The 26,284-nt window shown below is 48.9% G+C and overlaps 8 protein-coding genes across 11 annotated transcripts in view; all 8 read right to left on the bottom strand.

The window, feature by feature from the left end:
• LOC6601780 (filaggrin) overlaps nt 1-922 on the bottom strand; it is a 30,859-nt gene extending 29,937 nt beyond the window's left edge. The window contains exons 1-2 of one of the 2 annotated variants that reach the window (XM_026991115.1): nt 426-922; nt 214-302 (exon numbers count right to left, since the gene is read on the bottom strand). The gene's annotated coding sequence lies outside the window, so the exon portion shown is untranslated. Of the gene's footprint in view, nt 1-213 lie in introns of both variants that reach the window. The other variant, XM_026991114.1, reaches the window with a different exon arrangement.
• A 72-nt stretch (nt 923-994) lies between these two features.
• Nucleotides 995-4,719, bottom strand: LOC6601779 (serine protease persephone). Of its 3 annotated transcripts, none has more exons than XM_026991117.1 (7): nt 4,657-4,719; nt 3,320-3,433; nt 3,072-3,255; nt 2,246-2,908; nt 1,730-2,120; nt 1,470-1,662; nt 995-1,380 (listed from the first exon to the last, which is right to left on the bottom strand). In XM_026991117.1, exons 2-7 carry the CDS (start codon nt 3,396-3,398, stop codon nt 1,019-1,021), a joined length of 1,872 nt encoding a protein of 623 aa, XP_026846918.1. In that variant the 5' UTR covers nt 3,399-3,433; nt 4,657-4,719; the 3' UTR covers nt 995-1,018. The 3 variants fall into 3 exon arrangements, with proteins under 3 accessions (XP_026846918.1, XP_002026814.2, XP_026846919.1); XM_002026778.2 differs by lacking the exon at nt 4,657-4,719 and adding an exon at nt 4,290-4,634; XM_026991118.1 differs by lacking the exons at nt 2,246-2,908; nt 4,657-4,719 and adding an exon at nt 4,290-4,631.
• A 600-nt stretch (nt 4,720-5,319) lies between these two features.
• LOC6601778 lies at nt 5,320-7,627 on the bottom strand. Its single transcript, XM_002026777.2, has 3 exons — nt 7,177-7,627; nt 6,157-7,040; nt 5,320-6,083 (listed from the first exon to the last, which is right to left on the bottom strand). The coding sequence occupies exons 1-3, from the start codon at nt 7,268-7,270 to the stop codon at nt 5,562-5,564; spliced, it is 1,500 nt and encodes a 499-aa protein (XP_002026813.2). The 5' UTR covers nt 7,271-7,627; the 3' UTR covers nt 5,320-5,561.
• Nucleotides 7,628-7,702: 75 nt separating this feature from the next.
• On the bottom strand, nt 7,703-9,163 carry LOC6601777. Its single transcript, XM_002026776.2, has 5 exons — nt 9,036-9,163; nt 8,756-8,960; nt 8,430-8,694; nt 8,177-8,318; nt 7,703-8,106 (listed from the first exon to the last, which is right to left on the bottom strand). Exons 1-5 carry the CDS (start codon nt 9,121-9,123, stop codon nt 7,751-7,753), a joined length of 1,056 nt encoding a protein of 351 aa, XP_002026812.1. The 5' UTR covers nt 9,124-9,163; the 3' UTR covers nt 7,703-7,750.
• A 932-nt stretch (nt 9,164-10,095) lies between these two features.
• Nucleotides 10,096-10,913, bottom strand: LOC6601776. Its single transcript, XM_002026775.2, has 2 exons — nt 10,600-10,913; nt 10,096-10,525 (listed from the first exon to the last, which is right to left on the bottom strand). The coding sequence occupies exons 1-2, from the start codon at nt 10,814-10,816 to the stop codon at nt 10,269-10,271; spliced, it is 474 nt and encodes a 157-aa protein (XP_002026811.1). The 5' UTR covers nt 10,817-10,913; the 3' UTR covers nt 10,096-10,268.
• Nucleotides 10,914-11,986: 1,073 nt separating this feature from the next.
• LOC6601775 lies at nt 11,987-12,727 on the bottom strand. The gene is made up of 2 exons (XM_002026774.2): nt 12,414-12,727; nt 11,987-12,343 (listed from the first exon to the last, which is right to left on the bottom strand). The coding sequence occupies exons 1-2, from the start codon at nt 12,655-12,657 to the stop codon at nt 12,087-12,089; spliced, it is 501 nt and encodes a 166-aa protein (XP_002026810.1). The 5' UTR covers nt 12,658-12,727; the 3' UTR covers nt 11,987-12,086.
• Nucleotides 12,728-13,848: 1,121 nt separating this feature from the next.
• On the bottom strand, nt 13,849-17,778 carry LOC6601774 (N-acetylgalactosaminyltransferase 7). The gene is made up of 3 exons (XM_026991148.1): nt 17,600-17,778; nt 17,102-17,544; nt 13,849-16,982 (listed from the first exon to the last, which is right to left on the bottom strand). Exons 2-3 carry the CDS (start codon nt 17,304-17,306, stop codon nt 15,412-15,414), a joined length of 1,776 nt encoding a protein of 591 aa, XP_026846949.1. The 5' UTR covers nt 17,307-17,544; nt 17,600-17,778; the 3' UTR covers nt 13,849-15,411.
• A 1,790-nt stretch (nt 17,779-19,568) lies between these two features.
• Nucleotides 19,569-24,752, bottom strand: LOC6601773 (glutathione hydrolase 1 proenzyme). The gene is made up of 4 exons (XM_002026772.2): nt 24,375-24,752; nt 20,437-21,642; nt 20,113-20,353; nt 19,569-20,042 (listed from the first exon to the last, which is right to left on the bottom strand). The coding sequence occupies exons 1-4, from the start codon at nt 24,377-24,379 to the stop codon at nt 19,755-19,757; spliced, it is 1,740 nt and encodes a 579-aa protein (XP_002026808.1). The 5' UTR covers nt 24,380-24,752; the 3' UTR covers nt 19,569-19,754.
• Between the last annotated feature and the right edge of the window lie 1,532 nt (nt 24,753-26,284).

A 26,284-nucleotide genomic window follows, 5' to 3' on the forward strand; every position in this document is an offset into this window, starting at 1 on the left:
GATCGGATCGGACATAGACTAGGATTCTCTGGAGCTGCTTATCAGCAACGGGGGGGAGGCCTTAGCAGATGTGCCGCCGGAATCAATTTCCCACAATTGAAATAATAACTGCGGCGGGAAAGCGATAAGCAAATGTTTAATCATCGAACAACATATAGGGGGTACACACAGGGGTACACAGGGGGTCGAAGGGAGACACACAGATCGACTTACATTTACCAACTGGTTGGAAGGGAAACACACTTTCTTGCCGTTGCCGTTGAGGGGTTTTTGGGAGTTCAGGATATCGATGGCATTGGACACTTTAAAAAAACAAAATAAACAAAAACAAATAACGCACGCACTCAAGGAAATGAAATGTCCGGAATCAGCTCAATCGAATCGAATCGAATCGAATCGAAAACTACTACTACTCGTAAACGAACCGTAACCGATCCGGTGTGAACCGGGAGTAATTCGGGTGAAGACTGAAATTGAAATTGAAGTGAGCGCTCAACAGCCTACTGGAGGGTCGGTCTGACTACTCCACTGGAGAATGATGATGGCTGGCAGGCTGCGAACCAACCGACGCAACGCAGGTCTCGCGACCAACTGAGGCGCCCAGCGCCCAACCAGCGGCATTTAAGGTCCCGCTGCTCGTTTCTTGCGAGTAGGGCGGAGCAGTGTGGTGCGGGGCATCGACAATAATTCCGGCAGAATTTTTGTAACGGCTCACAACCAAATGAAAAGCCCAAAGCTCAGTATGCAGACAAAGCTTTCGACTGCCACCTGGCAATGCCAGCAGCAGCTGTGGGAGAAAATGCTTCCGAATGACAGGCCTGTCAGTCACGCTCTCTGACTTTTTCTCTCTCGCTCTCTCGCTCTCTCGCTCTGACTCTGTCTCTGTCTCTGTCTTTGTTTACGAATGAGTGGAAAGGGCAGAGACGGCGAGAGTTTGACACTTGGTGTCCAGGGATGGAGCCCGCGATAAGAACAGATAAAATAATCGAACATCTTCCGTGGTCTTCAATTTATTGGTTCATATCCCTGCTCCCAGAACCCTGTCCGGCCAGACAATGCCCTCGATGAAGTCCAAGTAGGAGGCCACTCGAGTGTACAGGCCCGGCGTCTTGGTGGCACACCCAAACCCAGCCGAAATTATGCCCACTATGGAGTACAGGCCGTCCTCCACATTGATGTCTAAGATGAGCGGGCCACCGGAGTCGCCAGCGCAGGCATCCGCCTTCAGCTCCTTGAGGTCCGCCGCGCACATCATCGAGTCGATCACACCCTGCTTCAGGGCACGGATGGTGCTTGGCTGTTCGGAAAACAACTGATTGCACTTGTCCAGCGGCACCAGGTCGAGTGGGGCGCGCAGGAGGACCTTGGACCTGGAGCGATCTGTGTTGAGGAGGCGAGTGAGTATTGAACACCACAATTGGTGGATAATTGGTTCATTCTCTCCCATTCATTGTCGGGGCACTACTTACTGGTCAAGTTCATGGTTCCCCAGCCGGCCACAAAGAGCTTGGAGCTGAGTGGCGGATCCTTGGGATCTGTGTGCAGGCACGCCGGATAAATGTTGCTGTTGTTGGCGAAGTTAACCTCCTCCGCCAGCTCCATGAGGGCGATGTCGTTGTACTTGCTGCTGCTAACGTAGTTTGGATGGATGATAATATTTTTCTGCGAAAAAAACATCGATATGAGGATGTGAGTTAGCGGGAGGATGCCCGATGGCAGGGGTCCTTACCAAGCCTATGTCCTTATATTGCGGTGGAGGACTCTCGATGTTCACAGTGCCAAGGCGCACAAATATGGGCGTGTTTTCCATGCTGTTGACGCAGTGGGCAGCGGTGAGGACGAACCGACTCGAGATCAAGGAGCCGCCACAACGGTACTCCGGAGATCCACCAAAGGTGCTGTACGCGATAGCCACCATATGAGGATAAACGCCGGGATTAACGGGAATCCCCTCCAGGATGTGCACCGTCAGCCTGTTCTCCCCGTATCGGCTCTGAATCCTCCTGCAAGCCACCACCGATGGCCGTTCCTGCCCCTCGTTGCTCTCAGTGGGCACATCCACACGCGATATAGGGGTGGCCGAGACGGGTGGTCGGGCCGTGGACGTTGTCTCCGGAATTCTACAAACACAAAATGGAAATTGGAAATGGATGATTGAAATGGCTGAGAAGAGATATGCCAGGACTGCATGCTCCCAGGCTGAGGCCAACGGATCTCCATGCCATTTACTCAAACTCAGACAAACCGGAACGGGAACATCGAGGCATCCGATGGAACGACGTATCCCTTTTGTTCTTTCGCCTGGAACCGAAACGGAGCAAAGGGGTCTACCAGCACCTTCTTCGTCGGCGTCACTGGGGTCACCAGGTGCACCGGAGTCACCGGAGTCACCGGCGTCTGGAGCGACAGCGACCCCACCTCCCTGGCGGGCTCTATCGTCATTCCCTGCTGACGGAGCCTTTCGTTGACCACGTGTATCAAATTATTGCCGGGTCGCCGGTTACCCTGCTGCAGGTGCTGCGGTGCTCTAGGCCTTGGATCGGGGATCGTCAGGGGCTTGTTTACTATTCTGGGTGTTCCATCAGTCCACCCCCAAGGGGGCACAGATCTTGGCGTAGTCGTCGTAGAGGGAGGAGCAACGCCCCACTGACCGATGCTCTGGAATGGCTCTGGCCGCATTCGAATAGCATCGTGGGTCCTGCCGCCCTTTCCTGTGGGCTGTGGCACGCTCCGTGGCGTGCTTAGGATCTGATTGAAGTCGAAGAAGCTGTCGCCCTGATCCAGTCTACTTTCCCGGCTCAGTTCTAGTATCGTGACAGGTGGGGGTGCAGGTGACGGTGCAGGAGCAGGAGCAGGTGACGGTGCAGGAGGAGTTGCAGGAGCTGTTGCTGTTCCTTTCGAGCTTGGGCTGGGGATGGGGTTAGTGGAGTTAGTCGAAGATGTTGGTGGTCTATCGATGGAAGCAGAGTTTGAAGCGAGGCATGCAACATCACTTGGCACAGAACTCAGACGGGGCACAAAACAGGACGACACTTGGAAACACGAAACACTCAGGAGGCAGCTTGGCTTACTCATTGGGGCAGCAGGGCTTCGTGGGGCAGCATATAATCTCCTCGCGCGGCCCGAGGCCGCAGCTGGGGACATCGTTGATGGAGAGGATGCCCGACTTGATGTACCCGTCGACGAAGGGCTCGCAAGCGGACGAGGGGCGGCAGATGCCCGGCAAGTTCTCCTTCACCATGCATTCTTCGCCTTCTGCAACGAGGAGGAGCATCAGTAGAGTGTGTGCCACAAAATAGGGAATGTGGCAGGCACATACCCTCGCTTGCTGTGTTTAGACCACAGCTATCGAGCAGGAAAAGGACCGCTAACAGCAGGCCGACCTGACGTCTAGACATCTGGATGACACCGTAATCTTATATCTCTGTAGTTCCTGAAAACATTCAAAAATATATAGAAAATTGGAATGCAAGTCTGCTGTGGGACAAGTGGAGAGGTGGGGGGAGTCCACCCCAGATAAATGTGTGCTTTTGTTCAGGGCACAGCATTGAGAGATCGTCTTACAGCTGATTACGAGTATAATGAACCTGGCTTTGACCCACATGGGAATTACACTACAACAGAAGTGGGGGAAAACAGGTGAAAAACCATTTCAGAGATAGTTTCGGGAATTTCACAACGGTAGACGACTCCCTGATTCACTGATTCACTCCGGGCATTCCGTTTGCGGCGCTGTTAATCTGACATTTCACCACCGACAAAGACACAGCATGTTTTCGGTGTTTTTTCGTATGTCTGAAATCAAGCACTAAATTCATTTTGACGCACCCCCAAAGGGGGCAACCAACCTGCCACTGATAACGGAGCACCTATGTCAGAAGTAACCAACCGGGCAGGGCGATATACTTAAAGAGTAGCCGATCTGTCTCTCCAGCAGATGAAATATTGCTGGAATTTTGTCAGACTCTGGCCAGATGTTTTTAATCTTTTGTATAATTCGAAGCATCGAAAAGCCTAGTTGAGATTCATAATGATATTGATATTGACAGTATGAATTTTATCCCTTTCCTTGCTCTCTTTTGGTCTATCGACTGGTGATGCGATCGCTCCGAACACACAACAACTTTCTATGGAAAACGGTTTCACAGTTCTCGGTTTCCGGCTTCCCTTTGTTAACATCACTCACGAGCATTATGGTAAATGTTTTAGAACATGCAATTGGCTCTCTCCCCTCTCTCTCTCCGGTGCATCCCCTTGATTCGAGTCCACTTGAGCCTTATCAGACGCACCTTTGACACGACCTTTTTCGGTATTTGATAACGAAATAAGTGTTAGCACATACAGCTTGCTGTTTGTGAGTGCGGCTGGCGGGACGACCGGGGGTACTTTGAATAAAGCAATCGGGCACAAAACTCAATTGAAGAGAAAAACACAAACAAAGCGCAGCACAGCAAAAAAAAATAATATACAAAATAATACGAAATAAAAATAAAATAGGAGACGATCAACAAAGTTGAAAACCGGTGGCTATCGCAAAACGGAACGGAACGGAACGAAACGAGGCTCTCGTTGGGGACGGAGCAAAACGTATGGAAGGCTACCGATCGGTAACGCATCGCCTGAGCAACTAAATCTGAACCCCAGACCAGACCAGACCTGACCAAGAACCGAAGCCGGGCCGGGGGCTGGACTGGACTGACCGGACGGGCAGCTGATATCAGTACCAGCGGCAAAGCCGCAACGCCGCAGAGCCCCAAAGCAAGCTCGTGCTTCTGGACCTCCTCTCCCACTGATCGGCGGACCGGACCGGTTTTAGGTGCCAGCTCTTCGCAGAATCGAGCTTAACCAAACAGCACCAAAGCACTAGAGCCAGAACCAGAGCCAGAGCGAGGCGAGCGAGCGAGCGAGCGAGCGAGCGAGATGTAATTAAAGAGTAAACGAAACCCAACTGTGACTCAGATCCAGCGATGGCCATGGGCATGGGTTTTGGTCTGGGGAAATGCACAGCCTGGAGGAGATTCGATTCGGTTCTAGGGGATTTCATTAAGCGGAATCTTGACTGTGCATACATGTACTTAATTTATGCATGAATCACGACACACAACATGTGCCAAAGATTACAGAGAGGAGGAAGGCACTATAGTAAGGCAGTATAGTACGCGGTATTTCCACTGCGCTGAAACAGCAGATGAGCTCAGATTTGTATGGTGTGTGCACACTGAGGTGAATGAAAGGTGTGTGTGCACATTGGCGCACTGTAGAACGATGTTTGCATAATCTGAAAAACACTTCAATGAAATTGGAGAGCATAGTCCTATATTTCCGCATTTCCTTACATCCGAGGATGTGTATATTGATCTCTGATGCTTTCAATTCTTTTTGTCGTCTTATTTTGATGCTGCCTTAATTAGGGGGGGGTCATACTAGTACTAGTGTGTGGGTCGCACTGGACCCGCTCTCTTTCTCTACATATCGCTAAAACACTGGCATAAACAAATTAAACAGCTTATACTAACTAAACTGAATTAACTACGAGTTGGATTGTGGGACTACGATTTCGACTACTGCTGCTGCCGCTGCTGCTGCTCCACGAAGAGCGTGAATTGGGGGCTGAGGAGGTTCGTGTAGTACATGACGTGGGCCTCGCAATCGACGCCCGTGGGCGTGGCGATGCCCAGTACACAGCGGCTGGCGTTGGGCCGCACAAGGTGTAGCACGCTGCCCACGGTGCCCGGGCATGGTGCGCAGGAACTGGCGTTGGAGAAGGGTTGCAGGTCCGTCTCCGGCTGCTGGGGCTCCACGCACAGGTGCGAGCTGGGCAGCTCCTGAACGCTGCCGTAGTTGGGAAGGTCGGCGCATGCCCAGTTGGGACGCAGCCGCATGGTAATCTCGTACATAGGGCAATCGGCGTCTTCCGCCTTGCCCCAGCCGACGGCCACCAGGCGACCACTAACCTGGAGACGCGTCAGCTCGAACTGGCTGCAGATGGGTGCCACACGGACGTTCGCAGACGCCTCGCTCCCCAGACGCAGTGGCTCCTGCAGCCGCATAAGCGCCAGATCCCTCCGGTACTGTGCCAAACGCTTCACAGCGAAAGAGACAAAAAGAGCGTCAGAGAGAGAAAGAGAGAGGTGGCCTCAAGGGCAAGGGGCTCACCACAATGTCCACCAGGTAGTCCTCGTCGACGTCGACGTCCCGCATGTCTGCTACTCCGAAAACAACATGGCTGGGCCGCTTGCAGCCAGCGGCACTCAGGAGAAACTGCGGTGTCAGTACAATGGCGGAGCAGTGATGCAGATGTCCGTCGAAAGCGGCATTAGGATGGGCTAGGGCCCCCTGATGGCGGTAATGGGGCAGCAGGTCGTCGGCCGTGGCAATGGCGGCCGCCTCCTGAGGATCCACCTCTTGGGGGACCGGGGCTCGCGTGGGCAAGGGGACACCCAGGCGGGGAGCGGTCTTGACCTGGCCTCGTGGCTGCAGGGGAAGATTGAGGGGGCAGCAGATAATCTCCTCCCGGGCTCCGTCACGACACGTCATGAAGTCCTCGTCGCGCAGTCGGCCTTGCGACAGGAGCGGCTCCACGCTGGGGCAGGCGGAGACGACCCGGCACTCGCCCTCATACAGTGGGGCCCTGCATTCTGCCCCCTCCGTGGTGTCCGGATAAACAAAGCTGTTCCGCGTCGGACGCCGGGTGGGTTTTATCGACTGCAGGAGGTAGTCGCGATCCGTTTGGAAAATATTCAACCAGGGAATCGGTGTGGTTGTAGTGGTTGTTGTTGTGGTAGTCGTTGTTGTTGTTGTTGAGGTGGTGGTTTCTGTGGTTGTGGTTGTCGCTGGAGATTCATTTGGATCGATGCGCACCTCCATGCCTTGGGCATTCTCGAGTGGGCAGCATATCTTCTCGCCGTGACTCGTGAATCCACATCCCTCAATCGTTTGGGGCGTCAGGCGTCCGACCTGGATGTGCGATGCTATTGTACCGCACTCCTCTGCCGCCTGGCAACGGCTGCGGTAGCCCACGGTAGGACAGGGATCGCCAGCTGCAAAATATCGATCGGTATTCAATAGAGAATATAAAACAGAACGTAATTGGTCGATGCCGCAAATACTTTAAGCAAGATAGTTATTTAAATGTGTATCGTTCGATTGATGATCGATAATCAAGAAGCTACGCACTCTCCAAGCTAAAGTAGGCTTCGCAGCGACCCAGGCAGAGGCTGGCCAAGATCAGCATAGCTACAATTACGCCAGATTTCCCTCGGCGTAACATTTCTCATTCGATTGTTGTTTACTCAAATGTTGGGGATTTTGTCCTATTGCTGTTGTTGTTCTTGGTGCTCTTATTATTCTTTTTGTTGCTGGCGCTGCTGTTGACGTTCGGCGATCTGATGGAAGCACTGACCGAACGACTGCACGGCTGGCGATCAACTGACAGTTGGCGCTGCTCTCCCCCAACTGGTCCGGCGAACGGCGAGCTCCGAGCACCCAGAGAGAGAGATGCGAGGTGCGGAGATGGCGATTCAGATGGAGAGGAAGCTGCTAGAGCATGATTGATTCTGCCCATCGGAAGCTGGCTGAGATTTTCGGGGAATGGGAAACCCCTGAAATCAGAGACCATATGTCGTTTTTGTCCTGGAAAGCCCAACACTGATCGCAGAGGGATCTGTATTACGTTGGGAGTGAAAACGCAAACACACACAGATTGAGTCTTAAAACATAGTGTATTCCACCAATCTCTAGTTGATTCTGTCTAGGTCCTGCTGCCACTGCCGGACAGCTCGTCGTTAAGGAATCTGCTGTTGATCGGACTGAGAAGGCTGGTGTAGTAGAGCGGATGCGTAGTGATAATGCAGGACTTGCTGGTGGGTGTGGCAATGCCGGCCACGCAATCGCTGCCGTCGGGGCGGATCACGTATAGGATGCTGGCACTACCGCGCAAGCATTCCACGCAGGATCCAGGCGGAGATCGAGGGCTGGCCGTTTTGGGGTTCACGCAGAAGTGGTTGATATTGTCGATGCCTCTGACCGGACGGTTGATGCTCACACGATCGCAGGAGTCGAACGTGACGTTAGTCACCTCCCTCTCGAACCACGAGCAGTTCTCTTCTGTTCAATCGACAGGGAAAGCGTGTTGCATTAGGCCCCAAGCGGGAAGGACTGCAATGAAGTCACTCACCGTTCTTCTGGGAGAAACCCACGGCGATTAATTTGAGTCGGTTTTCCACGTCCACCTGCTTGCAGACCTCGGCAATGAACTCCTTGCTATAGCCATGGCTCATGTGGAGCAGCACGAGGTCGTTGTTGTGGTACGTTATGTTCTGCGAATGTCAAGGAAAATAGTTTTATGTGAAGAAGCTCAGACTGTCCCTTCTGATTTAATTCATTAAAAACTAAATGCTTTTCCCATAAGGAATCTATTTGGAGCTCACATCGATCTCCAGAACGTCCTTGAAGGGCTCTGATAAGCCCAGTCGTACATGGTTCGGGTCAGCTATAAAGGAGCCAGCGCATGCGGCTGAGGTGAGAGCAAAGTTCTCCTTGAGAAGGACGCCCGTACAGCGCATGACGTACGAGTCAAAAGTCAATGCGTTCAAGTACTGTAGGGAGACCACATGGCGATAGGGCTCGCGTTCCGGCTTCCGTTTGTGCTTTGGCTCTGACTCTGGGACCATTGGACCAACACCAGCGGGGCTTCTGTAGACGAAAGAAACTGTAGTTGGGCATGAACTAGGTGTATCTGGAAGCGGTCACCCACGAATCCGTAGTCGAGGACGCTGTCTGGAGGTTGGGTAGTTTGTTGGGGCAGCAGACGAGCTCCATATAAACACCAATTCCACACCCCAGCACATCGTACAGCGTCATATTGCCGGATTTAATATACAGCTCCACATTGGAACAGTTCTTGATGCCCAGGCAGCGGCTCTCGGGGTATCCGGGGCGACTAGGGCACGGCTCCCCCTCTACTTAGGTGGAAGTCAGTGGCGGGATGAGTCCGGTGACACAAGGGAGGGAATATAGGAAAGGGTTTGATGTACCTGAAAGCGATATCTCTAGCTTGGGATAGGCTCCAGCGGAGAGCGTCATGAAAGCCGTCAGTAGAAGTCCAAGCTGCTTCCGTATCATGTTGCGTTGGAAGTCGTAGGCGGCACAGAACTGAGAGCTTTGTTTCAATAATCAAAACCTGAAAATATATATATTTATATATATATATATATATATAAATAAATATATTATTCTTTGTCTCAAGTCATGGCTTATCACCAGCCTCCGATTCAGCGAATATGCGAGTAAACAAAGTGATGTGCATGGTAATAAGAACTAATTTTCAAAGTGGACACATATGAAAATAGAAAGATATTATTCGTTTGGAACTCAAGAATTGAATGATAAGATTGTGAGAAATATTAGCTGGCATGGAGATTGTGTGAGTCTTTTTTCACGTTTATTATTCATCATTATACCCGGTGCTCATGGAGTTCAGATGTATATCCAATTCTTGATCAGAAGGATGCGTTTCCGAATCCACAAAGTATACATAGGAGAGTATATCAGGAACCATGACAGAGCGTGAAAACTCCATGTGGCGGAGTGTGGGATAGAGTGGGGGGGGGGGGGGGGGGGGGGGGGAGTTCGAAGAGTTCATAGAGATCTCAGGTATCTTTTTGTCGAGTCATGTGTCCCTCTACAGAAAAGATCTGCAGTCTAGATATGTGCACATAATTTTGCTAGCGCACAGATCTGTTTAGTGTGTGGTGCAACAATGACGCCTAGTCAATTTTTCTGTAGAAAGAGAAATCTGGATCATTCCAATCAAATTTTGGATTCCGACTCCGATCCCGGATCCCGACTCATCGTTGCATGTGAAATGTGAGAGTCTGTTTGAGGCGGCGCCGACTCTTATCTATTAGATCACATGGGGTGCGGCGTTGAGGCCTTTCAATTAGCTTGAACGAAGATGACGCAGTTGGTCGGCGACAGGGAGAAACCCGGACTGTAAAAATAAATCTTTCTGTTTGATAAGCTACCCCTTACCCCTGTCCTGGCTGGGTTGTATTTCGGTTTTGGCACAAGGTTTGATTAGCGAAACAGGTTTGATAGGTTTCCAAAATGTTGAGTTCGACTTTCTTCTTTAATTTCAGGATCTAAGGCTAATAATACTACTGCAAATTGGGCTGCAGCAGGACGATCACAGTTGGGTTCCAAGCGAAACTTTTATTGTTGCTTTGTATACTGATCTGAAGGGAGTTCTGCTCCTCGGACCCCGCGCTCTAGTATCCATAGATGAACGTTTCGTAGACGAAGCTGCGCGTCCCGTTGGAGGTGAGGAGTATCTCAGCAATGGTCTCGCCAATGCCACCTCTGGTCAGATAGCCGCCGGCATCGCTGGCCGTCGTGTCTACGTAGATCTCGATGCAGGTGAGGGTCACGCCCGTGCTCGACTCTGCGGGATAGCGCATCAGTACCTCGATGTCAACGGCGGTGGCGAAGCTCTCGTCGTCGTAGTGGTTCACCACCAGGCGATCGCCTACGGGAATTTAGTTGAGTATTTAGTTCGATCCAAATCGATCATGAATCGACTCCAATTCGTTCGAAACTCACCTGAGATGCGTTCCCCGCTGGTAAAGACTATATTACCCTTGGAGTGCTTCACCTTGTTCATCTCTGATAGCTCCACCTCCGGATAGAGGTGGGTGAAGCGCTTGTCGTCTGTGACCGGAGAGATGTCCGAATAGTAGAAGTCACTGGCGCGGGCATGCGGCTGTCCCAGCACCGTCGCAGTCACCACGCACAGCATCAGGATAACAGGCAGCGACATCACAGGCCAAAAATTTCACAGAATAAAGTTTGAAGAACAACAAAAATGGGAATCTGGGGGAGGTTCCAGTAGTGGCGGTGCTCTAATGCCTTCTGTTTCTTTTTGGGGTTTGGGTGTGCCTTAGCTGCGGGCCGCTTGTTTTATACGCCCGTCCTTATCGGCGGTCAGCCACGCAGATAAGGTTCGACAATTCGAACGATAAGCCCTAGAATTGGCTACGGCTCCTCGGCTTCTCTGCTCCCAGCCCATAATTGGCCATAATTGTTCGTATTGCTCCTTGCACAATTTCTATAAATAGGGCATCCAGCTTTCGAGGGCCTAATCGGCATATCGCATCGCAACGGATCGTAGCGCCTCCAATCGGATTCGATCGGAACATGCTGCCGTCAAATTACCGATTGCTTGAGGCGTGAGGCGAGTGTGACAATTTTAGGCAAGTGATTCACTCCCCTTTGGATTTGGATGTTCTCCAACCACGAGTTACAGGGATCAACAGAGGATACTCTCGACAGCCAGTACTCCGAGCAGAGAGTTCTGCATGAAAAAGATCACTCTCGGCAAGCGCTATCTCTCAACGTGCATAGTGCGATGATTAATTTTGTCTCCCCCATCGTGGAGGGGTGTTTGTTTGCTTATTCGCTGACTCGTGGCAATCTAAACCTTGATATGCATAATGACAAACAATCAAATGAACAAATAAACCAATATACAAAGTCAAGTTGTTCGTCTACGCAAAATGAGTCGAGCGCCGCCGCGTCCCCGTCCCCGTCCCCGGCCCTGGCCCTGTCCATAGCACTATCGACTCGATCGATTGGGAGAAGTGGATACTTTCTGTTCAAAGAAGAAAGAGCCGCAAGTCATCCACAACTCGTGACGCAACACGGAACTCCCATCAAAACGGGGAGGCACATAAATGTAGATCCAACAAGATCTGCAGGAGTTCGGGGCGCTAATCAAATCGAAACCCCAAATCAGATCCAGATCCAGATTTAGGTGAGTGGCTGGCTCAGATTTACGGTTACGATGGCTGACATCTACTTCAAGTGGAAGGCGCGTGAGCAGCGACGAAAACAATTTCAAATTACTGAAGATTAGCGAATACCCCTCGATGGTGGATGGATGAAATATGATCCCGCCGCCTGGTATTCAATGACCGGTTACTCGCTTCACTTTCAACATTTATGGGTACGTATATTTATATTGGATCATGCGACATGGTCTGTGCGACACATCTGTACAAACAGCGGTAGGGCAGCAACAGCAGGGAATCCTACTTTTGGCCATAGTACTGGGCCTGGTACGAGAAGTTGCGGGTCTGGCTGGCCTCGAGAATGATCGAGATGAACCGTTGTCCGATGCCTCCGGCCACCACGTAGGCGTTGCCCTCGCTGTTGTCCTGGGTGCAGATCAGCTCCACGTAAGTGATGATTGCTCCAGCGCCTTCCTCCGGGTACGTCAACTGTACGCTCACATCCTGGGAAGCCGGATAGCTGAACACATCGGCACCCTGGGCTACCAAGCTGTCGCCTGAAAGTATGCAATTGTTAGCCTCGATCGCAGCCTGCTTTTGGGGTGGGTGGAGAGAGAGGGTACTGACTGGTTACGCGGGCGCCGAGAGTGTAGCGCACGGACTCGACACCACCGCGGGCTGTGGCCGGCTGCTTTGCTAGACGCTGGATCTTCAGCCCCGGGTGCTGCGCGGCAAACAAGCGCACGTTCTTTACCACGGTGATCTCGCGCAGGGTGCTGCTGTCCAAAGGCAGCTGGCGGGCGGGACTGGCGGCCGCAAGGCAGCCGAAGAGGGCTATCAGCAAACACAGACTCAGACTCAGCTTGCACATTATGAGGGATTGGGGAATCGAATCGAATCGGATTGCTTTTGAAGATAAAAAAAAAAGTGGCTACTCCAGTGGTTTCGGCGAATGGAAGTCGCGGAATGATAGCCAAGGTCTGGCTGCGTTTACTATTTATACTAGGGCCCTCCGACTAAGTGGAGAGGTCTTTGATTTGATTCGCTTTGGCGTGACACACCCTGCCCCGCTTCCGGCTCCGACTCCGGCTCCGGCTGTGGCGGCTATGGCGGTGGCATCGGCAGCGTCAAAGTCTCCTTATCGCCCATTTGCCAATTTCGAGTGGAGCAACTGACAACAATGTCTAATCCCAGCCACAGCGAAGCGGTTGCCCATCCGACGTGGGGATACCTTGCCAGCAGATCCGCAGAGTCAGAGAGTACCGCAGGTTCCCTCGTCGAAGACAGAATGGCGTTGCCCGGTGGAAGGGTAGCAGCAATAATACTGATAACACGTCCCCAGAACCAGGCCCACTTCACTCAATTAAATGGAACAATTTTGGTGTTATTGCGTTCACATCTAATCAAGGGTTCCACTCCGCCCTCCCCCCGATCGTGTCTCTATGGTGTATAGGGTATAGGCTCGTGTTTAGCCAGATGATAACAGACCAGACCCATCGGAAGACCCATCAGTCATCATCCGTAAACAACAAACACCCGGAGAATTGTTCTGTTTTGATGAGTGATGGAAATGTATCGCAACGTCATGGCCCAACCACTGGCTCCTCCTCTACGAACAATTTTCCCAGAACTTTATCTGCAGTGGTCTTCCCAGGAACTTGGTAAATCGAGCACCTTCTGGAGGGGCCATGGCCATGCTCCACCATCAGCATTTCCAATCACTTCGGCCAGCAATTGCGAATCGATATTGTTGAGTTGATTAAAGTATCAGTTCTAAATCATTTTCTTAAATTAAGATCCACATGTGGATCATATGTACGTACATATGATTACAGATTATAGTCTGCAGATCTGCATGAATGCATTCATTCCTCAGTCCCGCTTGAAATGAACGACTAATTTAGAATGAGAGCTCGAGCGCTCGCCTGTGTCTTTCGTTCAAAAGAGATTCTCTGTTGCAGATATGATTCCTCTCCACTCAGCGCTTTGGATGAGGGCGACTGGGGGGGACGTTACACACATATCTTACATTTGGCATAGATAGGAACAATATAATGCTATATATGGGCTTTACAAGATAAAGTGTTTAAAAACGTGTTTATTTCTATGCTATTATTCAGACTTATTCGATAGCTCTAGTTACATTTCAATGTAAAATATTGTTTTAAAAAATCGTACACTATAAGCAGTACCGTTAGATGTTGGCCAGTCGATAGGTTGATCGGATTCGGATTTACGGATTACAACTACGATTGCTTAGTACAAAGAGTATAACCGAGAACGAAAAAAACGATGGTTAAATGAAAGCTTTTTCTTTATCTCTGGTGGTTCCGTAGCTGGGGACTTGATTGGATACTGGACTGGACGCCTGGACTGGAATGTGATAGCATCATCATCATCGAAACTTGGAAAGTAGTACTCATATAAGTAACTGAATCAGAATTACAGTAATAGTAAAGCATATACGACTAAGCACATTTACATCGATTTTCGTTTTGTTTTGTTTTGTTTTGTGTGCAGGGTTGGCAATCATAGGCAAACAAAAAAATCTGCGACCCGCTGTCATATTCTATCTTGAATCTCTATTGCACAACGACTTCCTCCCTCAATCGCCATCTCCCTCGCTTTCATTTCCATCTATCGCACTCTCTCACTCTCACTCAGGCGCACTAGTAAAGCATGACAGGGGGGACATGGGCATGGCCATCCCTATAGCATAGAGGCCCTGGGTCCTGATTGTTGTTGTTGATTGATTGATTGAAAATGGCAATGACAAATATTGAGATTTCTCGATTGATATACTCGTATCTAAAATATCCTGGCAAGCTTTTCATTTCTTTCGGAATAGCCTCACATTCACTGCCTCTTTCCTCATTATTCATGTATCGTACTTTTGTATCATTTCGTAAATTTCGAATCTAAATTTTGAATATTGCTATTCTAACATTTAGTCATAAAGGTGATCTTGAAGATCCTAAACAATACTTGGCATTGGGATGGCTATCCCTATTCCTATTATAACTGACTATGAATATTGAATGTTTCACGAGTAACATTATTTATAAGACGGATTTTAAACATGGTTATATGTGAATTACAATGCTCGAAGAATATCTTGTACAATTTCCAGGCAACACACAATGTTATCCGGGACTACACCACTGCCCTACTCCCCCCTCCCCCCATCCCATCACAATTTGATTTGAAATCATGAATATCGTTTTCCAAATTTCGTGTACAAGTAATATCATTGAAATGTGTCTTAAAGTGCGTCTCCCTAATATCCCATGGCATTTGATGCCTTGGTCGAGCCCGAGGCCCCCTGCCGACAGGATGCCTACGTCATGTGCCTCCTGCCATAACAGTGCGTTTCAAAAATGTCTGTCTCTGTGTGTATATCTGTATGTATATGCGCTAAAAAACCAACAACAATTCCATTTCTCATTTTCACTAAATTGCTTTTGTCTAAAATCTGGCTCGTCCCTTCCCCCTCGACGGCTCTCACGCGCACGGCCTTGGTGAAACCCTATTGAGATTTTGCATTCTCTCCTCCGTTGCGTACTCCTCCATTTTCGTACGCCTCCCTCTGCTCCTCCTCCTCAAGCTTCTCCGTGGGACTGTCGTCTTACCAGCGCGGACGTATCTCCTTGAACCACCATTGCTGATAGCTGTCGTTAACATCGCAGTGTCCCAGCGTGAGCTGCTGCGTGGTGGGGTGCAGGGCCATGCACTTCTTATGGACGCGGTGCATGAGATGCTTGGTGTGGTCGTTGTATTGCCAGGGTCCGTCGACGGTACCCAGACGGCAGACGGCCAGCTTAATGCCTTGGCGATCCGCTTCGACGCAGCGCTCACCGACGCCCAATTGGCCGGCGGCGTTCAAGCGCACGAGCTGATTGTTGCCGCCTCCGTGGCAGTAGGTGAGCCCCATGATGGCCGGCGGCTGGTGTCCCATGGAGTCAAGGCAGCCGTCTGAGGCCACCGAGCGCAGCTCGCCCCAGTGGAGGTTGGCCGGCAGGCCGGGGAACTTGTCATAGACGTCGTAGGCGATGTGGTCCATGAACCACTGGAAGGATTTGCAGCCGAGGCGCTTCTTCAGAGCCAACTGCTCGGTGATGTCCCCCATGTCCAGGTAGCGAGCCAGCGGCTCGCGCGTATAGAAGTACTCCTTGTGCGTATCGTCGAACCACGTCTCAATCACACGTTTGTAGTTGATAGTGATCAGCGGTCCCTTCTTCTTGCTGGCCAGCTTGCCGAAGTTGTATGGCATGAAGCCACGATAGACGTGGCCGACGCGCGAGCACGGCACCCACTCGATGCTGCCACCGCACTGCCAGATCTTAAAGCTAAGCTCAAAGTTCTCGCCACCCCACACCAGCAGGCCGGGATCGTAGGCGCCCAGCTCCAGGAAGTACTCGCGGTTAATGGCAAACAGCCCACCGGCATGCGTCGGACTTCGGTACGGCTCCGAGTTGTGAGTTCGTCGTCGCTGCTCGCGGCGAGGCACCTCGTTCTCCTTGTACAGCATGCCCCACTCGAAGATGCCGCGGAAGTGGTTGTCCGTCCCGTAAACGGGCCGGTACTCGAAGTTCTTGTGGTCGATGCCGTCGATGATGGGCACAGTCATCACAGTGCGGTCACGGTAGATGGGTGCCAGCAGCGGTGGAAGCCAGTTGAGGTTCACCTCGCAGTGGGCATCGAGGAACACAATAACCTCACCTGTCGCCTCCATGGCTCCACGGGATCGCGTCCGGATGAGGCCCTCGCGCTCCTTATTGCGTATGATTTTCACCAGGCCATTGAACTGCTTCGAGTACTCGTCCAGGTGGCTGCGCAGATCCTCCTTGTCCGAGTAGTCGTCCACGAGGATAATCTCGTGAAGCATGTGCTTGGGCGAGCGGTCAATCACCGAGTGAACAGTGCGCATCAGCACCGAGAAGCCTTCGTTGTGGAAGACGATAATGACGCTGGTACGTGGCAGGTCGTATGGGTAGTCCCAGTGCTTGCACTCTTCGAGGCGCGTGTCGCGCACTGACCGATGCATGGAAATATCATTGGAGCAGGCGATGTTCATCCCATACTCCATTTCGGAGTCATCCGCAACGTTCTTTTTGTCCGGCGACAGGCTATGGGCCTCCCCGTTCTCCCCGGGTCCGCTACGTGGCTTCAGATCTTTCGGCTCGAAGTTACCAAGCCCTGCAAAAATATACATAAGTGCATGCTCATACTAGAATGATACTCGAAATGGATATGGGGCACCAGTTGTTCAAACAGGTCCACCACCGGTGGCGGAGGCGGGAGTTATGTTTGTTTACCTTCGATTAGCTTGGGTACTTCGCGGGGCCGTCCCTCCAGCCGTTGGTGACTGAACTTGGGGCCGCCGAAACGAGAGTGATAGGCCTCCTCAACGCGCTTGTGGTGGTCGCTCCAGTTGGCCAAGAGGTAGAGCAGCGGTAAGATGACCAGCAGGCACAGGGCCACTCGGCAGACGCGGCCGCTGCGAATGTGGCTAACACGCATCTTTGTACCAGTTCTCAGCGCTTGGCTCTCTCCACGCCCCTCGGCGATTCTGTTGACGTGTCTAAGCGCGGCCACACGACCACCAATGTAAGAGCAATAAAAGCCACCAAGAAGCCGAAGCCGGACCGTGATTAGAGTAAGTTAACGCCTCGCGATGCGGCCCACAGAATTTTTTTTCAAATGGCCGCTGCTGCTGCTTCTATTGACTGCTGATGGTGTGCGTGATTTACCTGTGCGCCTGCATGTGTGTCTGTGTTAGCGAGAGAATTACCAGGTGATCAAAAGACTCTCACCGACAATGACAAGTGAGCTTAGCGGCTCGAAAGAATTACTAAATGGCCGATGGCGTATTCTAATTGCAGTGAGATGTCGATCGCTTTGCCAGCTCTATAGTTTTTGAATGCCGAACTGCTCTGTCAGCCGCGTTCCTGTGACAAACTTTTATAAGTGCAATAATGCAACAATACAGCGGTGTAAACGTAAACAAAAAATAGGTGTTCAACTGGTCACAAATTGCTAAAACGGAAGGAAAAAGAGGGTGTGGACAACAGGCAACACGGCCCAGAAAATGCAAACGCATGCAACGTAAAACCCACACCATTTGCCCAATATACCATGGAAGGAAGTCAATTGAGAGGGTATGGACAACAGGCAACAAGGCCCAGAAAGTGGAACGCATGCAAGGTGAAATCCACCTCATCTGACCAATATACCTTGAAGACAATCATAATCATTCATTCAAAATTACGACTCATTTTTTCGTCGCAGCAGAGAGTACTTACTTTACTTCTCGCTTTACTTATTTTTATTAAACGTCATTTAGCTAATTTTCAATCACTTTTTTTTACCCGGCGCATGTGAGACTGGACTGGAATCTCTAGGCATCAGTATAAACTAATATAAATGAAGTGCAAAACGGAATTTAATTTACGCACAGTTACAAAAGCCTAGCAGTGTGGACGTTGTACAACCAGTGTGACCTGCTACACTTTCCATTAGTTCGATAAGTAAATTGCTTATCTTTATTTATAAATAAAAAGACCCCGATATCTTTCAAGTTTAATAATTTGAATGGAGTGTGTTTTATTATCCACTGATGTACTTAATGACTGATTGACTTAATGTTTCTCTGTCCATGTTCGAAAACCAAATCCCCCGATTTTCATATTTGATTGACTATTACTAGCTAGCTAGGACTTTCAGCCCTAAAAAAATAATGATAATGAAATTTAAAATAAAATAAAATGATAATGTTTTACATGGTAACTACACGGTAACTACAAATTTGCTATATAGGCAATGCCGTGGAAATGTCAACCGAAGAAAAAAAGCTTAAAAGTCAATAAAAACATATTTCCATATCCATAACCAATTAGCATATAAATTCATTAACTTTGATCTGAAAACCTATTAAAATAAGCACACTTTTCCGGTATTTTTACAGTCGTTTTCCCTTACAATTTTCTATAAGAAAGATGATTCTTGATGAAATTTTTTCCTCAAAGGCTCCCTTAAAAGCCGAAGTAAAATAAATACGAAGTGATTTATGGGAGAATGTGTGGTGATAAAGTAAAAAAGCACATGGAAAATCGTACGTTCGCGACCGGCACTTAATTCAATTTTAAAAACACTAACAAAGATAATTTATTGTATAATACTTGATAGAAACCAACATTAATCCTCTTTTAAAATAAATTAATTGCTTCAGAAAATTCTGTTCCGCTTTGTAGATTTTTCTATTTTACTAGATAAAGCCAAAGGCGACTTATATTTCGCGTACGTTCGCGACCACATATTTAGTTCTATCATTATCTAAACTAAAAATTGTAGGAACTCAATCTTTTGTACTAAACATGGAGCTAGCAAAATGCTATCGAATTGCCCTAAAAACCTGCCGTACATTTTTGTTTTCTATTCTTTTTGTACATCAAAAGCGACCTACTCGTATATCTTATATATTTATGGAGTATAGCATTTGTATACCCTATTTCCTTTTATTAATGCTGAAATCACCTCCCCTCCTCTCACGCGCCTTAAATTTTTTGTTCTTTTTATAGCTGCGCGCCAAACTGGAATTTTTAACACGAATGTGACTGCAATCCAGTGAAACAATGCAGAAAAATGCAAAACAAAACAAAAAAAGCGTTAAAAATTAAAAAAACATACGATCAAATAGCTTTTTAGGAACATGCGGAACATATTACTCGAATTTGAATTTGAATTGAATTAAAACAGAATTTTTAACTTTTTAAAATTCTTTTATTCGGCTGTTCAAACCGGTTATTTACACAAAAAAAAATCGAAGCCACAGTATTCTCTATTCGAAATATTCTTTAACAATTATTTACAGTTTCTGCATTTCTCCTCCTTAATTGTGACTAAAAATAATACTATGTTTAATAAATAAAACTGAAATCACAAGCACCGAGTGCTGCTTAAACCACGCCACTAGTGCTGCATTTTGTTGCGATTTTTCAGAGTTAGGGAACTACCGATGCGGCGGCGGTCAAAGAACGGCTCCGGATCATTCAGGGATCCGATGGCGGTGACGGCTGCGAAGCTGGATCCAGCCGGCTCCTGGTACATGGTGTGGCCCACCTTTTCGAGATATTCAACAATTTCGCTCTCCACCTCGCTCTCGTAGTGGACGCGCATAGGCACCAGCTGGTGGTGAATGCGGCCATCGTTGACGGAATGCTCCATGGTCTCGTGGCGAATTAGGTACTTCATTATGACCTGCGTCCGGAAAAGCATACATAAGCAATCTGCTGGTATTCTGATATTAAATCATTTTCTGCCGCCCTACCATTGCCACGCTTGTGGTGATCCTGGTGCCACCAGCAGCCCCCACCAGGAGACGTACATTTCCGTCGCTATCCACAATGACGACGGGAGACATCGAGGACATTGGACGCTTGCCGGGGTAAATATAGTTGGCCGGCGAGGCGGGCACGCCGAAGCTGTTGATCACACCCGGCGTGGAGAAGTCATCCATCTCGTCGTTCAGGATGATGCCCGTCTGTGCGGAGGCGACCTTGGAGCCGAAGCTGCAAAAAGAAACATTTATTAGCTGCGGATTCGGATTCGGATTCGGATACGGATTCGGATTCCCTGATATCCCAACACTCACTAGTTGTTGATGGTGCTGGTGATGGAGACGGCGTCGCCGTTGGTGGCAAGGACGTTCATGTGGGCGGTGCCGTGGTCGGCCTCCACGGAAAAGTTGGCCCCATAGTACAGATTGTCCTGGGAGGTGGTATCGTCATGGATGAGCTTGCGCACATCGGCCACCAGTTCGGGGCTGAGAATTTTCTCGAGAGTCTCCTGGATGCTGGGCCCGCTGACGGGGTCGCTTAGGTAGTCGCCCAGGTTCGTGCGCTGCCCGTAGGCATGCTTGAAGGCCTCCACGGCGCGCTGCCAGTATACACCCTTGTCGTCCGTGTAGAGATCGCCCATTACGTTGAGGATGAAGGCCAGAATGGGGCCGCTGCTGGGCAGGGGCGTGGTGTATAAGGTGTACCCGCCAGTCACGTTGGCCGCGATGTGCCCGTCGCTATCCCACTGCACGCGGTAGTCTTTCAGATCCTGCTCGGTGATGATGCCCCCCAGCTTCTGGATGTCCTCCACGAACTTGCGCCCAGTCTCGCCCCCGTCGTAGATCTCGCTGGCTCCGTTCTCCGCAATCCTTTCAAGGGTGTCGGCCAGAGTGGTGCGCTTCATGTAGTCGCCCTCCACGTAGGCTTCCCCGTTTTCATTTAGAAACATGGAGGCTAGCGACGGCTCGTCCTGGATCTGACTCAGCTTCGATTGGATTGCCGCAGCCAGGTAGCGAGACACGACGTGGCCCTCGCGGGCCAACTTTATCGACGGCTGGAAGAGGGCCTTCCAGGGTAGGCGACCGTACTTGCGGTGCATCTCCCAGTAGCCCAGGATCTCCCCCGGCACGGCCCCGGCCTGGGCACCCGTAATCTCCGTCTGGCCTACGAACATGTCCTTGTGGGCCGCCGCCGGTGCCGACTCGCGCGCAATCACCGTCTCCACGCGACGCGTACTTCTTGTGTAGATGGTCGCCACGAAGCCCCCTCCGATGCCCATCGAGTGGGGCAACAGCAGGCCCTCACACAGCAGTGTGGCGATGGCCGCATCCACGGCCGAGCCGCCCTCCTCCAGCATGTTCCCGCCTATGGCGGCGCATCCGATACCGTTCGAGACCACAGCGCCGGTGATGAGGGGCGTTCCGCTGCTCTTTAACCCAAAGACGAGGCCCAGCGTCAATGCGGTGACCAGGACAGCTGCCAGCAGAACCCATAGAAGGGTCTTCTTGTTGCACACCAACCTGCAAGCAGTTCCAAGAGCAATGAGAGACGGGACCCATCAGTGATCAATCATCAAATCTAAATTTTCAGTGTTCAATCCTCAATCAACAGCCAACTCCAACCTCCACTCCAAAACCAACCCAGCTCTCCGCTCGAGTGGTTCAAGTGGGATTTGGTCGAGTGTTTAATCGAATACCCTATCGGTCTGCAGATCTGCGTTTTCTGATTAGCTCTATAATGTTTTGATTTGATCGCGATCGCAGTCGCAGTCCGAGTTCTGGTCTGGGAATCGCCGAGTCACCTTCGAATTGCCATCCACGCAAAAGGAATGCGGCATACCCTACGCCAATGTTGTACACTACGCCAATGTTGTAATGGACCAAGAATTAACCTCAAGAATGAACCTCAAGGAAGATCAAAAAATCTTGACTGAAGTCTGAAGATTCATAAAAAACCAGTCGGAATGGCACGCGTGCCTCAACATCACGATACCCATAAACATAGACATTCTCCATTGAAGTAGGACAGTACCAAAAGACCGAAGGACAAGAAAAAAAGAATGGAGTCAGGGAGAACCGAAAATAGCCAGCCTTTCAACAGAAGCAGATTCCGAAAAGAAGATTCAACAGCAAAATACCGGGAATACACGTAGCGACCCTGGAATCAAGGGCATAAATATAGCCGCTATCTGGGATCGTGGATAAATGAGTGTCCAGTTCTCGAGTGGCCGTGACACGGGACATTTTTCACCGCCGTGTCTGCCATTTCAGCTGGTCATCATCACGCACTGGAGACCCTCGGGCCACATACCGCACCTTCCAAAAGGGGCAGAGGGGTGTCCGTGTGTACCATTCTTATCGGCTTTTCTGATAGCGTTCTTGATCGGTGTGCTCATAAAAATGCCAACCGACGGATCACAAAACGCGACAAGTGCTATTAACAAGCAATTTTCTATAATTAACGTAGATTTGTTCGGAGAGCAATTTTTATGATTATGCCGGTCATTGCGTATAATCGCATCCTAGCGATACGTGATCCATACGATACGACACGATACGCGTACGCAGATTAAGGCCCCTTTGACTTCGTGGGGCCCTCGGCGTCGGGGATCATTCTTTGGCGATTTTTCCGCGATTCATGGCCTCGCCTCCAATTGAACATGCGTTGCCGCCGTTGGTGCCGACGGTAGCCATAAAACAGCTCTAGAGCTTTAGATCTACGTAGGTTTTACTCGTAATTAGTCCTGCGATAAGCGGAGGAAGCGATGAGAACGCTCAAGTGGCGCTCGTGACAGGGATTTCCTATGGAACTTGAACTTGAACTTGGACTTGGACGTGGACTAGGGCGTGGTCTTTAGATATGGCAAAATGATAACGATTCTCATCTGGGATGCTGTGGAAAGTTTGGTATGGAATCCCAATCCCAAATTAAAAATTCTACAACTTTGAAGATGTATTCCAGATAAAAGTGCTTCAGAAGGCTCCCAGAACGAACATCTATTAATTACGAAATCGGCAACACTAGGCAGTCCGCTCAAATCCAAAAAGAAATTTTAAAAAATTTATCAGTCGGTGACAATGGAAGTGCCCCGTCATTGGATCGTTCGTCTACCAGTTCCTAAAGAGATAAAGACTCCCGTGACGTCAGGGAGGATGGACGTAGTCCTACCTTTTGTACCTTCGGTAATGCAATTTAATTGAGTACTAATTCAGCTTCAGCCCCAACGCCCCAACGCCAATGCCCATTCAACAGTTGTAAAACCCAGCAGATAATTGCACGCTCTCCTCCGTTCCTCTCTATCCATGCGATTTCTATAATTTATTCAAATATTTCCGGAGGTCAGGGGAACTTTTGACGATGCGAAAAAAAAAACCAGTTTTAGATGCTAAGTATGGCATGAGGGTGGACTGTCAAATCAGCATCCAAATTCGGATATTGTATTGTAAATCACTGATTTTACGAGTAAATACTTTGTAATTGAATTTGTGACTTCTTAGCAATGTGTTGTCATACAGATGTCTTATCAGAATATCCCAATATAAAGTTTATACAGTATATCCGAGCGATTTCCTGCTGAATGAATGGCTATTTTCTGTTTCATTTCGGCTATCATATATCTCTATGGCTGCGCCCCCATATCTCAGCCCTGTACTATGTAGAACTTATTGGCGGATCGTAAACTCTAGGCCATAAACCATTAAATCGCTAATTGACGTTTTTTTTTACACCTGCAGTAAAAGCCAGTACAAGCCACAAGAAAACGCGAGCAATGCAGAAGTTCTCGATAAGAGAACATCAGAACAGAACAAAACAGAACAAAACAGAACAGAACAGAGGCTGATGTCTATCTGTGCTAGTTTCTGTGATTGGTTTTTTTTCTATTCTGTAATACTCTGCATGGGTATGTCTGTTTCTAAGGAACCACATGTCTAAGAACTGATTAAAGTGGAGAAAAGGAAACATATGCCACCTGAACATACAGACGTTGGTAATATCTAATTTCTGTTTTCTATTTTCTGTTGCTGATATTTACACAAATGAAATGTTATAACCGGAGAGAGCACTCCAAAGGAAGGGATGCAGACGTGCAATCTCCTCCGATAAGAGCTACTTCTCCATCAAAATGAGATCTACATATATGCTCTGCGATAAGCGGTACCTATTCAAGTGTACTGTGCACATCATGGGTTGGATGAACGGTTCACCACCTTCCATCCCTCCCCTCCACGCACTTTCCAACCCCACTTCTTACCTCATTTTTCGTGATCAGCTTGCCAACGGGACACAAAATATTAACACAAATTAAACGTTTACAAAGCGATTGATCGGTCAGGTTCAAGCCTTGACCGTAAAAAACTCGAAAAAACCGAGCCACCGAAAAAAATACGGTCGCAAGCGAAAATAAAAACAAAATATAACAAAAATAAAAACAACAGAAGCAGAGGATGAAAAACTTAAATTTATAACAAAATGCTGCGCCGAAGAAGTTGTCGCTTGGCTCAGTCTCTCAACCACGGATCACCGATCGCCGTTAGTTCGTAATGGGGTGTGTGTGTGTGGCAATATATGTATATTATATGGTGTGGGGCCACAATCGTCACCCGTCACTCAGCAGTTGTCGCGACCGACTGATGGAGCTTCGGGGATCCCGAGGCCGCACTTCGACTCCGCTTCGCAAAAAATTGGCGCCGCTCCATCTATTATCGATTTCATTTTCATCTATACTTCTAACTGTAGCTTATGCACACGACACACACACTGCACAGCCTGCCAGAGAGACTGAGAGAGCGAGAGAGAGAAAGATCGCGCAGAGAATAAGCTTAGACAGTAAGCTCTGCAACAGGTGAGAACGTTCTGCTCCCAGATAACGCTCTCACATTAGTGGCACACTTTCAGTTTCCGTACGTGCAGACACAATCAAAGAGAGTCCAAGTAGCCAGCTCCTATCCATAAATAAAACTTACTTGAGCTTTGAGAGAATCAGCTTAAACAACCAGGCAGCGCAGCTGACGCATTGCAATCTACATGGGTCTGCGTCTGCGTGGCAGGGAGCAGCTTGAGTCAGACTTTGAGGAGTTACTAATGCTCATACAGCTGTTATGATCGTTTTTGGAAGGAAAGCTGTTTTGAATTCGACGGTGTATCGATTACACAATGCACTCCGTGAGAATGATCAATTTTTAAATAAATGCTGCTGATTCGCTCCGCCTATCGCACACAAATATCGATATTTGTGCATCGATAATGAAAAAACAAACACGACAAAAATTTTATTACGATTAATCAGCTGGTGGTTTGGTTTATTCACTTACGTTTTATTTGTTTAAACCTAATTTTAGACACAATCCAAAGAAAAGGGACCCACGGAATACCAAAATCGAGGAATATGGCCTCCAATCCTTGACGGTGAACGATTGTAAGCCTTGTAAGCCAGGGTGGCACCCACCGAAACTAATGAAAATGGAATCGTTTTAGCGCAGTTCAGGTGAAAGACATCGTTGTTCTTTTTTAAGTTCAGAGGAAAGATGGCATGGATCTAAAATCAGTAATATTTTTCGCCATTTACCTCAAGTCGTTGAACTATTTAAATAGAGTGGCCTTAAGTGGGCTAAGTTTTTGTCATCGGTATATGTATATTTGGACCGTATATTTTATCGCCAAGTTCGAGGTCACACTGATTTTCTTGCCACCATGTCTAGCTCACACACCTTGCAAATTTGTCATAGTATTTTCCAGTATATTTTAAGACGCGTTATGGACCCATCTTCTTGTCCAATGCACCAATGTAGAAACCGTGTAGAAATGGCATTTAGAGCCATGTCCCAGACCACATACTAATTCGTGATTAGCATCGAATTCCGGCCATCAAAATCTGAAGTTTTTTTAATAATGTCAGAAAAAGAGCATGTCGAAAACGGAGGCAAAATTGTGGTTTTTTTACGCTAGCGCTTCTATGAAGCTTATATAAATAAAAAAGCACAAAAAATACCCCTTTAGGTGTCGCTTTTGGTAATTACATACAAATGTAGTTAATATGTAGGAACTGTGTAGTTACCATGTACGGAAAATTATTTAGTGGAAATTGTTGTCGACCGGTTAAGCTTAAACCTTATTTTACAAGCAATGCAATAAAGATGAAAACTTAAATTTAACTATTCTTGT

This window comes from Drosophila persimilis, unplaced genomic scaffold, assembly GCF_003286085.1.
Source record: "Drosophila persimilis strain 14011-0111.01,24,50 unplaced genomic scaffold, DperRS2 tig00000653-arrow-arrow-pilon, whole genome shotgun sequence".
Lineage (NCBI taxonomy): Eukaryota > Metazoa > Arthropoda > Insecta > Diptera > Drosophilidae > Drosophila > Drosophila persimilis.